Raw genomic sequence first — 13474 nt, 5'->3', positions numbered from 1 at the left:
AAGAGCAGATGCTTTTCTGGATGATATGCTTTAGCCAAACACAAGTTATTGGGCTTGATACAGGGGTAATTGGATTAAACTGGCCTGCGTTATGCAGGAGGTCGGACTAGATGATCTAATGGTTCCTTCTGGCCATAAAATCTATCAATCAATCTCCTGCTTCATCTCAAGCCTTCCCCTCTCCCTAGTTTCGTCATCACCATAGACACCACTCACCAGCCTTCAGGCCCTTAATACAGGCATCAACTTCAACTTGGCTCTCTCAACGTATGTCCAAATTTTGCTGCTTCTACATACATAATATTTCAAAGATTTGACCTTTTCTGTTTGTCAGACTGTCAACGGTCTTGGCTCAGGCCATCAATATCTTATGCTATTGTGATCGCCTCCTCTTTGGCCTTAGTATTAACCACACTGCCCCCTTTAAGCCCATTCAAAACAATGCTGCCAGGATCATTGTTCCTGGCTCGTCAGGCTGCTGACATCACCCCCTTCTTGGTGTCTTCCACTGCATCAACTGTAAACTCTTTACCTTTGCCTTTAAGGCCCTTCTCCATTTAGCCCGGCCTGGCATTCAGATCTGTCTGCTTATTGAGCTGTCGACTCCCCCCCTTGTCACCTATGGCAGCCCAACAAATGTTAAACAATAACAAACAATCTCAGTGCTGGGGAACTAATTGAAATGCCTCTACTGATTGCAGCTGTGGCACTGTGGCCATTTTGTGAGTTTAAGTTACTGATAACTTTGGCAAGGATACCATATACTTCTGGAGGCTACTTAGTAATGTCGCAAGCATGGAGCTGTCTGACCACAAGAGTTTTTCTACATCTTGTAGCTAACCAAGGGGCAATTACAAAATTAGGATCTGGCCCAAAGCCCACTGATGTCAATGGGAATCTTTGAATCAGGTCCTAAATGTAGAGGGATAATTCCCTGGAGTACACTGGGAGCTGTACACCAACTAATACCCAGTAAACACTTGTTTAATCAAATGAGATGGGGAACATGAAAAGAATGTAGATACAAGAGAGACTTCTCAATGTGTGTGATACATCAAGGGGCACTCTCCATACAGCTATTTACATGGTAGTCATTAAAAATAACCCTATTTTTCTGAGTCATTTTCTGTACATATTATTTATTCTACAGCAGTGCTTAGCATGTGTCGTGATAGATGCAGGGAGGGATAGGTCAGTGCTTTCAGCATTGGCCTGCTAAACCCAGGGTTGTGAGCTCAATCCTTGAGAGGGCCATTTAGGGATTAGGGGCAAAAATCTGTCTGGGGATTGGTCCTGCTCTGAGCAGGGGGTTGGACTAGATGACTTCCTGAGGTCCCTTCCAACCCTGATATGCTATGATAGGCACTATACAAATGAGAGAAAGACCCTGCCCTAGAGAGCTCAGAGTTCAGGATTATGACAATACGTGGAAGGTAAGAAGGATAGTGCTGTGGACAGGGCCACCGGACTGCAGCTCAGGAAGCCTGGGTTTAAGTCCCAATTCAACCACAGTTTTCCTGTGTGACCTTGGACAAGTCACTTCATCTACATAGAGTTCCCATCTGTACAATGGGGATAAATTCTTCTCTACCTAGTAGGGGTGTTAGGAGTATAAATCTATCAAAGATTGTATCAAATCCTGCAGTGAAGAGAGTCATAGTTACCTGATATACAATGACTGGGAGTGTGTATTGGTTGCAGGGTGTTTTACAAACGCAGATATATCTGCTTGGCCAGTTGAATGTGAAATCATTTCTCAAGAAAAATGAGGAAGTACATGTTGGCTTCAGAGAATCAGAGCAACTTCCACTTAACCGAACATTTCTTTCTTCCCATGAATTTGTGTTCTCTTTAAGACAGTCTGCATAGATTACCTCTTACAGAGCTCTGCGTCTGGTATAAGGTAAAGGATTCAGTTGTTGAACAGGTTGAAGGAATCACCATTATGATGAATACCAAAATTTAATGACTGACAAATAAACCATGAGGGAAGAAGCCAAATATGCATCTTTATTGATTCACAAAATCAACTGCCATCAACTCCCTCACACCAGCAGTTACAATATGAGACACATTTTTCCTGGCAAGGTTCAGCTGATTAGGATCTACTTTCCAACCTCTATGTGTACGTGCTTTTAATTCAGGGCAGGAGACTCTCTCTTTACAATAGCCATTTCTTAAAAGCAAATGTGTCACAGTGATGGTAACGCCGAGCACTTCTATCATACTCAATCTTCAAAGCACTGTACAGACATGTAATGAAGCCTCACAGCACTCCTGACTCCCAGTCCTGTGCTTGGGTCACACCCCCTTATTAACATCTTTCATTAAAAATATCAGCTCTCAACAATGCTTATTCATTATAGTTCTAATTTTTGTTCCTCCCATGAGGATTTTAACCCTTTAGTTAAGTAAGATTCATTAATGCACCTGAAGTGCTTTGAAGATTTAAAGTGCTATATAAATAATACTAAGAAATGGTAGGGTCTAAAATCGCCCAAGAAAAGGCTCGCGCCCGAACTCCCTCCGTTAAATTTATCACAGGATTATTTGGTACAAAAATTCTCTCCATCTTTCCCCAATATCATCACAAGCAGTCATATGCAGACACATAATACATACAAACACTCCAGCGCAGACTGGTTCATGTGAGTCAGCCAAGGGGCTACAAAAGACAGGAGTGAGGAAACCTCGGGAAAGGAATAACGTCTTTGATATTGTCCACTCCCAAGATGCACTGCAGGTAGCGCTCAAACCCCATTCCGAAGCCTCCGTGAGGGGCCGATCCAAACTGCCGAAGATCTAGATACCTGCAATTTTAATAGTTACATTTACAACATGGTTATGGCTGAGATAATGAAAGCGGTTCTTTCCATTCTGAGTTTTTCCTTCATCTTAATTACTTTGCTTGACCCAGACTCTTGCAATATCAAAAGTATCTGTAGTTAGAGATGGAAGACATCTAATTAGCTCATTTAGTCCTTCCCCTGCTGATGCTGAATTTTGCCCTGCAGGGATTCTTTAATTTTCCGTCAAGTCCAGTTTTAAATGTGCTAAATGATGGGGTTTTCAAAATGTGCCCTGGCACACTATTCCGCTGCCTAATAAGGCTTGGCATTAAAGGTATGTCTTCACCGTAGAGTTAACTCGGGCACCTCCTCAGGTGTTGCCCCTCATTCGCCTCCTCTCCCATCCACACACAGAACCCTCTCACATCTGGGATTGGTGATGTTTTAAACCCAGGCTAGCTGGCCCTGCACGGGGTACAGGTTAAGAGTTTTTGCTCAGGCTGTTAACAGACCCACTTTGCAGTGAGGACGCAGGCTAAAGCACCGAAGTGCTGGCAGATGTCCAATGCCTTCCCACAATTCCCCCCTATGTCCCCAGAAGGACAGGTAGGTTCTCCCACAATTCACTAGGAAAGAATCATCCAGCGGCTCAGCGTACTACAGCACAAACAACCCTGGAACATATCCCCAGAAGCCGCAGCAACACACAAACACACACTAGAGCAACTTGGGTTTGGGTACGGCTTTGCAACATGGCTGCTCACACCTGCACTAGGCTAACCTACGCATTCAGACCTGGGTGATAACCTAGAGCCCATGAAAGTTAACGGAAAGCTCCCACTGCCTTCAGTGGGCTTTGGATCAGACACTTAACCCATTTCTGATGACTGCTACAGGAGTAGCTCTTTCCCCATCAGCGCATCACCAGTGGTGGAGTTGAGACATTTTCAATACTGCACTGGCAAGAGAAGAAGCAGGTTGTGGCAGATGCATGGAAAATTTCCTTTATGTTGGAAAATGCTCCTTGAGGAGCTCTTTATTCAACAAACTGCACACTGCACATTTTCCACAACGAAATAGCCACGGACTAGCCCAGGATGCGGCCTCTTGCAGTGGCTCACACACGATGCTTAAGAGGCAAGCGAACCCCTCCCCCTGCACCTGGATGATTGCACAATGTAATTCCATGAATGGAAACATTTTTCCATGACCCCAGCTGGCAATCAGTTTATGCCCTGCAGCTGGAGAGTTGATAGCCCATGTAACCTTTGAATCTTGTTAAACTATGTACTGCAATAACATCCCAGGGTGGTGAATTCCAGTAGTTCATTATATACCAAGTTAAAAAACCATTTCCTTTCATCCATTTCAAACGTGTCCTTTTATCTTTGTCACGTGCCTTGTTGCTATATTTCAGGGCAAGGCAAAAAGGAGCACCCTCTTCGCTACCATTCACAGTTGGATGTATTTCTATCTTTTCTGTCTCCTTTCCAAACCACATAATCCACTCCTTTTAATCCCCTTATTACACTGAAATCTCCTTGCCCTCTGCTGGTTAAAGAAGTGAGCCTGAAAGCAGAGAGGTGTCTGGGCACCCCATGCACCTGAACATTCAAGATGGGAAAATGTTTTGTAAAAGTGAAAGAAGTTCTAGTGAAATTACAACAATCCCAAAGAAATCTTGCTTTGTTGACTGATCCAACACTCCCATGAGGGACGAGAGCAGAAAGAAAAAGATTTTGCTCACAGCTGGGGAGAAACTGATTTTCTTCCCATTGGAAAAGGCCTTGGATCATTGGGTTGATCAATGCTGACCTCAAACAACCTCAGTTTTGCATCTCAAAGTTCTTCTCAGTTTCCTATGCTGTTCAGGACCCTACAGAGTGAAATACATGTCCAGGAGGCCAGACTGGATGATCAGAGTGGTGGTCCACTTTTGGCCTTATGTATCTGTAATTGAATGTTTCAGTTAATATCCAGGCTCTATTGCTATGTATTGATGGTAGGTATAATGTCTGCTTCTGTTCCACACAGGACATGCTGTGTTGGAGAGGCAGTCGGGTCAAAACTTAAGCTCTGTGAACCAAAGACAAAGGCTTGAATCTGCACTCCCTGGAGTCAATGGAAAAACTCTCCTTGATTTCAGTAGGTCAGTTCTGACACTGACTTGCTGCGTGCAATTATGGGCAGGTAATTTCCCCTCTCTGGGCACCCCCATCCATGAAACAGGGAAGACATGATTTCTCCACCTCAGAAGGGGACTGAGAGCTGAACATTTGCATTGTGGCTCAAAGAGATGCGGCCTATCAATGCTGCTATTATCCATCGGTTGGAAACGCTAGAACAGATGAAGCTCACCCGCTGCCAGTGAGCACTGCTGTATCTCAGGTCACCTTTGCTGCCCTGCTCTCCACTATATAATAAAGAAGGGGAGTGGGAGTGAGGAGGCAGTGGGTCACAAAGAGAGAAAGCAGCTAAAATGCCATGGCCCTAGGTAGTTTTTACTTCTAATGGCATTACGTTCTTTCCTTCTTCTGTTGCCACAGAGGGTCACCTCTACTCTACTCTACTCAGCATATTGACAGAAAGATCACACTTGCCACTGAAGCTCAGAGGAGAATATTACAACACGGAGGGGCCCAGCTTGGCTAGCCCTCCTCCAATCAAAAAGGGAATGAATTCTAATGGGAAAGAACAACCTCCACCTCCAAAGAGCAGATCACATGTACCCATCTACTCTATCACTATCCCACTGAGCAAATGCTGGGAAATCCAGATCCCTAGGCAGAGATGCCAAAAGGACCAGCATGAAGCTACTTTCAACATTTATGTCCATGATGAAAGTCAGAATGAGGAAGTGAGTCCAATATCTAGAGAACATCTGGGCTGCTATGTGCAGTGTGGGTGGGCATGGTAAAAGAACTAGCAGCTCGGGGACAACGTATCCCTATTATTATTATTATGGTAGCATCTAAAGGCCCCCATTGTGCTAGGTGCTGTACAAATACATAGTGAGAGAGAGTCTTGCCCCAACAAGTTTACAATCTAAATAGGCAAGACAGACAAAGGGTGGGAGGGGAAACAAAGACACGACAGAGCCAGAAAACTCAGATCTCCGGATTCCCCCTGGAGTCCAGTGTCCTAGAAACTGGACCACTCTGCCCCTCTGATGCTTATACCCAAATCTGATAACCAGTAGCTTTAAAATGAGGCGACTGCGTTCGTTGCTAGTTACAGTGTGACAGAAAGGACAGCGGAAAGAATCTCAATTAACTGCACAAACCAATGCTGAACGACTCTCTCCAATATCAGTCAAAGGAAAACCTACAACACACACACAATGTATGCAACTGAAAGAGATCAAGATGGGTTCAGGAATTTTACTGTATTTTCTTATCAAAGCCCACTCATCAGCTGAATAAACGATGGGACTGGGAACACTGTGTTTCAGATCACTGATTCTCGCCTTCCACTCCCCTCTCCCAGTGGTACAATGGGTGCATTAGAGGCAAGCCACTCCTTAAATAACACACTGAGGAGTGGTCAGATTATAATTTCCAAGGTCCCACAATGATCAGTGAGAGGAAGAGGCAAACAAAGATACTCTGTTCTATGCAGGATCTCAGAAAAGAAGCATTTTAAAGCATTTCCTGTGCAAACGTTAGTCAATATTTTATTTTAAAAATCATATAGACGTTTTAATTATCCTCCAAGGAGCTATTGTGTGGAATTTGGAGACTAAATTCAAATCATTAAAATGTAAAAAGAGCAAGATTCGGCACTGATCCCGCCGTAATACTGATGGATAATTAGGAGCGGATACAATGAAGCAGATCAGCTCACTAACTACCCGCTCATTGGGCAGATGCTAGAGATCATGGTTTAGGAGCACTTTTGTGCACTCCTATCCAGGCATTTCCAGTGCACCAGGCCCTGAGGAATCCAGGTACCAAACCAGAAGCTATATCCCTCTGCAGAGCCGTGAGTGTTACGACAGTGTTAACTGCTCCCTATGCTGTGTCTGGAGGGCAAATCTTCCCTGATGGGAGGTATGGTTGGTGGGAGGGTGGATTGTGGGCACAGAATAGAAAGTGCCTCCAGAAGGTGATGGAAATCCCATGCACCCACACAGACAGGCTGTTGACAATGACTCCTTGTGCTTTCCCCATGGAAGTTAGAAAGATATGGCACAGCCTTCCTGCTAATGGTGATAGCCTCCCTGCCATTACAAAAATAGCCTGCCACAATCTCCCCACATGGATCTTCACAGAGTTAGTGTTTCAAATCCAGCCAACCAGCAGGACCCTATTCATGCCCAATCAGGTTGAATGCTGTAGGGCTTCAGCTGACCTCCTATAGGGAATAGTAAGAAGTTACCCTCCACTCTCCAGGCACACTACAGCTTTGAGCAATTAAACTAGATGCCACATTCCTAGGAAGCACCCGGCACTTCTGAGAGCAGGAGAGCAGCCTAATTGGATCAATCATCTGATGTGCTACGACAACTCTTGTATCCCTATGATTTGCCTCAATCACCATTCTCAGCTCTACGGATGCAACGAGGAAGCAGAGACTGGCTGCAGCTGTTGGACTTGAGCACCCTCCACATCCTGAGCCCGTGGCAGCTTTCTGACAACATGTGCCATGCAGATGAGCTGCTCTCTGCCTCCATTCTGACCTACGGACGTGGAGGATTCTCCCTCACTCGCAATCTAAGTCATGAGTGGATGTCTCCAAAAGATGTATCCCACACAGGCCCTGGAGGGGCTAACGAGGGCCTCAGAGGTCAATTAACAATACCAGGTTGCACCTGGATGAGGTGCCAGGCTAAACTGATCATGAGACCAGCTGGGGAGGAGCAAGCTGGTTAGTATAGAGAGAGATGGTCTGTAGCAGAAAGGGGCTGATGCTCAGCAGTGGCGGTCATTTTTCCAGACTCAGTCTCAGGCCTTATGGCAATAAGAAAGGGACTCTCTGAATCCAGAAGAAATTTAATCAATTGAATTATATTTCTAGTGATATAGTTTGGACCAAAGGGGAAACATGCAGCATTAGCCTGAATTCCAGTGCATAAAGAGGGACTGAAATTGTGGGACAAAGCAGCTGAAAGCACTGTAAGAAAAGGAAGGATGGACATAGAAATACCGTGAGTAAACGGGAATTCTAAAGCCTAGTGCAGAAAAATTTCAACAAATGGCGGCAAAATCTTTGGATCAACGAAAAAAGAGGTGGAAAATATTTTGAACTGTGCCCTGGAGTTGAGGATAAAGACATATTTCAGGGCCTGGATAGGAAGAATGAAGTGATTTTGTTTAGAGTACTGACAGGTCACTGTGATTTAAACAAAAATCTTTTGAAAAAATAAACCCAGAGATGGACTATGTGCATGCTGTAGGGTAGAAGAAAGAAACTGATCACCTTTTATGGGTATGTCAGGGCTTTGATAAAGAAAAGGGAAAAGCTTGTTGAAGAATTTAAACAGCTTAAGGCAGGCGTGGGCAAACATTTTGGCCCGAGGGCCACATCTGGGTGGGGAAATAGTATGCAGGGCCATGAATGTAGGGCTGGAGCAGGGGGTTGGGGTGCAGGAGGGAGTGTGGGAAGGGGTGCAGGGAGGGGCTCAGGGCAAGGGGGAGGGGTGCAGGAGGGGGTGTGGTGTGCAGGAAGGGACTCGGGCAGGGGGTTGGGGTGCAGGAGGAGTGCGAGGTGCGACAGAGCTCAGGGCTGGGGGTGCGGAATGTGGGAGGGGGCTCAGGGCAAGGGGTTGGGGTGCAGGAGGGTGTGCGGTGTGCAGGAAGGGGCTCAGGGCAGGGGGTTGAGGTGCAGGAGGGATGTGGAGTGCGGAAGGGGGCTCAGGGCAGGGGGTGGGGTGTGGGGTGCAGGAGGGGTTCAGGGTACGGGCTCTGGCCCGGCGCTGCTTATCTTGAGCGGCTCTGGGGTAGCAGCGGCATGTAGTGGGGCTAAGGCAGGCTCCCTGCCTGCCCTGCCCTGCCCCCGTGCCGCTCCCGGCAGTGGCCAGCATGTCTGGCAGTGGCTCCTGGAGGTGTAGTGAGGCAGGCGGCTCCACTGTGTGCTACCCTCGCCTGTGAGTACCACCCCGAAAGCTCCCATTAGCGGCAGTTCCTCATTCCTGGCCAATGGGGGTTGCGGGGGGCAGTGCCTGCAAGTGAGGAGAGTGCACAGAGCCCTCTGCCCCCCACCGCAGGGACATGGTACTGGTTGCTTCCAGAAGCGTTGTAGAGCCAGGGCAAGCAGGGAGCCTGCCTTAGCCCTACTGCGCCACGGGGCTGGCAATCCCACGGGCCGGACTGAAAGCCCTGACGAGCCCGATCTGGCCCGCAGGCCATAGTTTGCCCTCCTCAGCTTTAGATAACAGGAGTCAGATTATGTTACTTAGAGAAATATCACGAAAATGAGGTCGTAACAGAAAGGCACCTGATGGACACAGAGCATAGTGAAAGGATATAAATGGCTGAGTATTTAGCAATTATAGTTGGTGGCTATAGACTATTCAGTTAAGTCTGCTTCACCATGGAGAGAGAGAGAGAGAGAGAGAGAGTCTACAGTCACTCTCTGGAAACAGAGACAGTGAGGCATAAGCCCTGGGATTCAAGCTAGATCAGGAGAAGGCTGGGAAGGAAAGCTGGATTGCAAAGGAAGGGAGCACCCCTGGGCAGCAGGCCCTAAGAGAAGGGCAGGTCTGGGTAAGAACTCTGGAAGAGGGGGCAAGGCTAGGAAAGCTGGCAATGGAAGAAGGCCCAGACTAAGAGAAAGGATCAATAGAGGGGGCCTACAGGAAGGAGCTACGACTCTGAGACTGTTTCTGAAGGGAGAGAGCAGCTGGGGAGAAAGACTTTCTAAAGCAGGCCTGGGAGAAGACAGGCTCCAGGGCAGAAGTCCTGAGTGGCAGTGGTTTGGGAAGAGCTGGGCCTCCAGAGAAAGCAGCTCTCTATGACAGAGTGAGGATGAACTCTGCAGAGCACGGGAGGGGGGCAAAGAGTGTACTGAGACGACTGATTTGGGGAAGGATAGAGAGCTTTTGTCCCTTTGAATTGGGACATAATTACCCCAGAAGGGATGGACTAAATCATGATCTAGCTGAAGGGCGGAACGATGGTGAAAGAGATGACTGCACCACTGGAGCGACCATCAGGAGGCAGCGCTCAATGAACAGAACCACTATGCTATGCCTGGCCACTAGGAGGTGCTCTTGTGGTGAGTGAACTCCCCCACGATACGCCATAGTTCCAACAGAACTTACGGACTTGACACCAAAATTACTGGGTGAAATTCCATGTCTTGTGCTAAGCAGTAAGTCACACTAGCTTATCATAATGGTCCTTCTGGCCTACAAATCCGTGAAAGATGGGAAGAAGTTTCATTTGCCCTGCCTACACATTGCTGATGTAGAGGCTTATGGTACCTTGTGCTGTGCTATTCCCAACAAGTTTCAGGATGCAGGAGGGAATCCTGCATTCATTACAGCCTCTTAATCCAAGTTATCAGTTTAAAAAGCATTCTCCTCCCTAATGGCTATTCTAGCTACTCGAGCGCTTTTTGATAAACTCTCCTACGTTTGGAACACTTTGCAACATCTCTCCTCTACCAGATGATTAACAGATACATCCTAAGCATTATTATGATAATACAAATAATTCATAATTTTTCAAAAGGGACACAGAGTCTGGACAGTCACTTTAATAGGAGAAAACTCAGGGAGTCTATTTTTCCCTTATTAAATTTAAGGACTGTTCTATTCTATTTCTTTAGGGAGACGATTGTAACTACTTCAACTACTCTGTTGGGAAGGTGTTTTGGCCTCATTACCCTGCCACCTTGCAAGTGGAGTTGTTCATGCTGCCACTAAAGATCAAAAATTGCTTGTGATTTTTGTGCTCCATTTCTCTCATGCAACAGCACGTGGGATTTTTCAGTAACTTTCTGGGTTTTGCATACAGTTTAAGGATTTAATATTAAAAATTGTTGATGAGCAGCAAGTTAATCCATTTTGTGCAATAATGAAAGGAATGAAAGATGCAACTCCGGCTGCAACTAAACAAGTGGGAGGATAAACTTTAAGTAGTGTAGTTAAACTGTGTTTAGATGAGATGGCCCCTTCATTGTGACTGGCGGCAGCTCACTGAAGGCCCCAATGAAAAGGCTTCTTCTGTAATAGTAGTAAGAGAACAAATACTGTTTGTAGACCAAGCTATATATAGTCTTACCATTGGTAGGCATCTGCAAGTCCTAATCTGTGGAATAAACAAACCCTTGTCAGTAAATCAGCAGAGCAGATCCGTATCAGCTGTGTGATCTGTTAACAGTTTAGTGCATGGAAATAGACAGAGTAAGAGAAGGGAGGATATTACTAATTAATACAAAAAGGGGAAGAGAGGATAGAAGCATAATCAATAGCAGAGGTTTCTGAAATACCAAGAAGTACTTTTTGAGTGGCGTTGCACAGATTTTCAATGCTCTTCTTAAATCTATGGTACCAATTCTAATGCAGTAAGATCCCAATCCTGCAAAGACTTGTGCACACGCTTAACTTTACACATATGAATCGTCCTGTTGACTTCAACTGGGATACTCATGTGAATGAAGTTAAGCACGGGTGCAAGTCTTTGCAGGACCGGGACCATAGTTTCTTTACACAGTTGTATTATAAAATCCAACTCTCTCTTTGTTACAATAGCTCTTCAGGGCTAAACATGAGTTAAGACCAATGAAAATTCCTTTACTAAGCAGATCAGGCCAGCAGATCTGAACCTGAACACTCAAAAGGAAGAGATCCCAGAGTAAGAAGATACCATTTTTATATAGTTGCTCTTCAGAGCAGAGCTGGACTTTAAGCCCACTGAAGACATACATTTCATTGATTTATACACTTCTGTTGTATGGACTCTTACTCCTCGGCTTTCCAAATTAAACAGCTCTGGTTTTAATCTCTCCTGAAATGGAAGACCCTGCACCCAGACCCTGTAGAGAATGCCAGTGCCCTTCTTAGGTTCATTATGCTGAAGTGGGCTTCACTGTACTTCATTAACTAGACATGTTTCAGCTGAATAGGTGACTGCTCTAAGTATTAAATGCATTTGCCAAGTGTAATTAATGTTACACTGGGATTTCATCGCCCTCCAAAAATGCCTCCTGTATGTATGCGTCTATCCCAAAGTGGCAGGGCTGAGGTCTGCAAAGGGTCCACTGAAACGGAGAGAGGATCTGAGTTTAACCCCGTAAAGAGGATTTTCCCCCTGCAGAATCACAGGACTGCAGCCTCAATGGCAGCGTTGATAATTGGAGACAGCACTGCTTCAGGCTGACTTCAAAGCACCTTGAAATCACACAGACTGCTACAGGCCAGGGGAGTGGGTTGGGATGGAGTCAAAGAGCAGAAATCTGTGACAAACTAACATGGATTTCACTTCCCAATTAGCTTATCAAAGTCTCTTAGTGCACAACAACATTTCTGAAATGTCAGCACTGAGGCTGCACCTACACTAGCAAAGCTCATAGCTGTAATTCACCGCAGTGTGGTTCCCTAGAGTTAGACAACATTGTAACAAAGAGACCCACGCCTTGTCTACACTACAGCTTCCAGCTTAGCTACTACTGGTGGTGAATTACCATGTTGGTGAGTGGAGACAAGGCCTAAGGAGGGAGTCCAGGTGCCAGACACAATTACTACGGCTATCGATTATTCGCAGTTAACTCATGAGATTAACTCAAAAAGAGAAATCACGATTAATCACAGTTTTAATTGCACCATTAAACAATAGAATACCAACTGAAATTTATTAAATATTTTGGATGTTTTTCTACATTTTCATATATATTGTATTCTGTGTTGTAACTGAAATCAAAGTGTATATTATTTTTTATTATAAATATCTGCACTGTTAAAATGATAAAAGAAATAGTACTGTACTTTTCAATTCACCTCACAAGTACTGACTGAAGCGCAATTTCTTTGTTGTGAAAGTACAATTTACAAATGTAGATTTTTTCTTGTTATGTAACTGCACTCAAAAACAAAACAGTGTAAAACTTCAGAGCTTACAAGTCCACTCAGTCCCACTTCTTGTTCAGTCAATCACTAAGACAAACAAATTTGTTTACATTTACAGGAGATAATGCTGCCCACTTCTTATTTATAATGTCACCAGAAAGTGAGAACAGGAATTTGCATGGCACTTTTGTAGCCAGCATTGCAAGGTATTTATGTGGCAGATATGCTAAACATTCGTATGCCCCTTCATGCTTCGGCCACCATTCCAGAGGATGTGCTTGCATGCTGATGACGTTTGCTAAAAAAAATAATACTTTAATTAAATATGTGACTGAACTCCTTGCAGGAGAATTGTATGTCCCCTGCTCTGTTTTATCTGCATTCTGCCATATATTTCATGTTATGGCAGTCTCAGAGGATGACCCAGTACATGTGGTTCATTTTAAGAACACTTTCACTGCAGATTTCACAGAATGCAAAGAAGGTACCAATGTGAGATTTCTAAAGATGGCTACAGCACTCAACTCAAGGTTTAAGAATCTGAAGTACCTTCCAAAATCTGAAAGGGATGAGGTGTGAAGCATGCTTTCAGAAATCTTAAAAGAGCAACAGTCTGATGCGGAAACTATAGTACCCAAACCACCAAAAAAGAAAAATCAATCTTCTGCTAGTGGCA

General features: G+C 45.1%; 1 protein-coding gene across 2 annotated transcripts in view; it reads right to left on the bottom strand.

Annotated features, from left to right (window-relative positions):
- Window positions 1-1989: 1989 nt before the first annotated feature.
- The window catches only part of NARS2 (asparaginyl-tRNA synthetase 2, mitochondrial), an 80191-nt gene continuing 68706 nt past the window's right edge, over window positions 1990-13474 (bottom strand). For both annotated transcript variants that reach the window (XM_032775724.2, XM_075061791.1), the window contains 2 exons: window positions 11015-11041; window positions 1990-2810 (listed from right to left, as the gene is read on the bottom strand). In XM_032775724.2, coding sequence (XP_032631615.1) covers window positions 2666-2810; window positions 11015-11041 — 172 coding nt within the window. In that variant the 3' untranslated portion in view covers window positions 1990-2665. The remainder of the gene's footprint in view (window positions 2811-11014; window positions 11042-13474) is intronic.

Source organism: Chelonoidis abingdonii, chromosome 1, assembly GCF_003597395.2.
Source record: "Chelonoidis abingdonii isolate Lonesome George chromosome 1, CheloAbing_2.0, whole genome shotgun sequence".
NCBI classification, from domain to species: Eukaryota; Metazoa; Chordata; order Testudines; family Testudinidae; genus Chelonoidis; species Chelonoidis abingdonii.
This window is presented reverse-complemented; position numbering and strand designations above follow the sequence as displayed.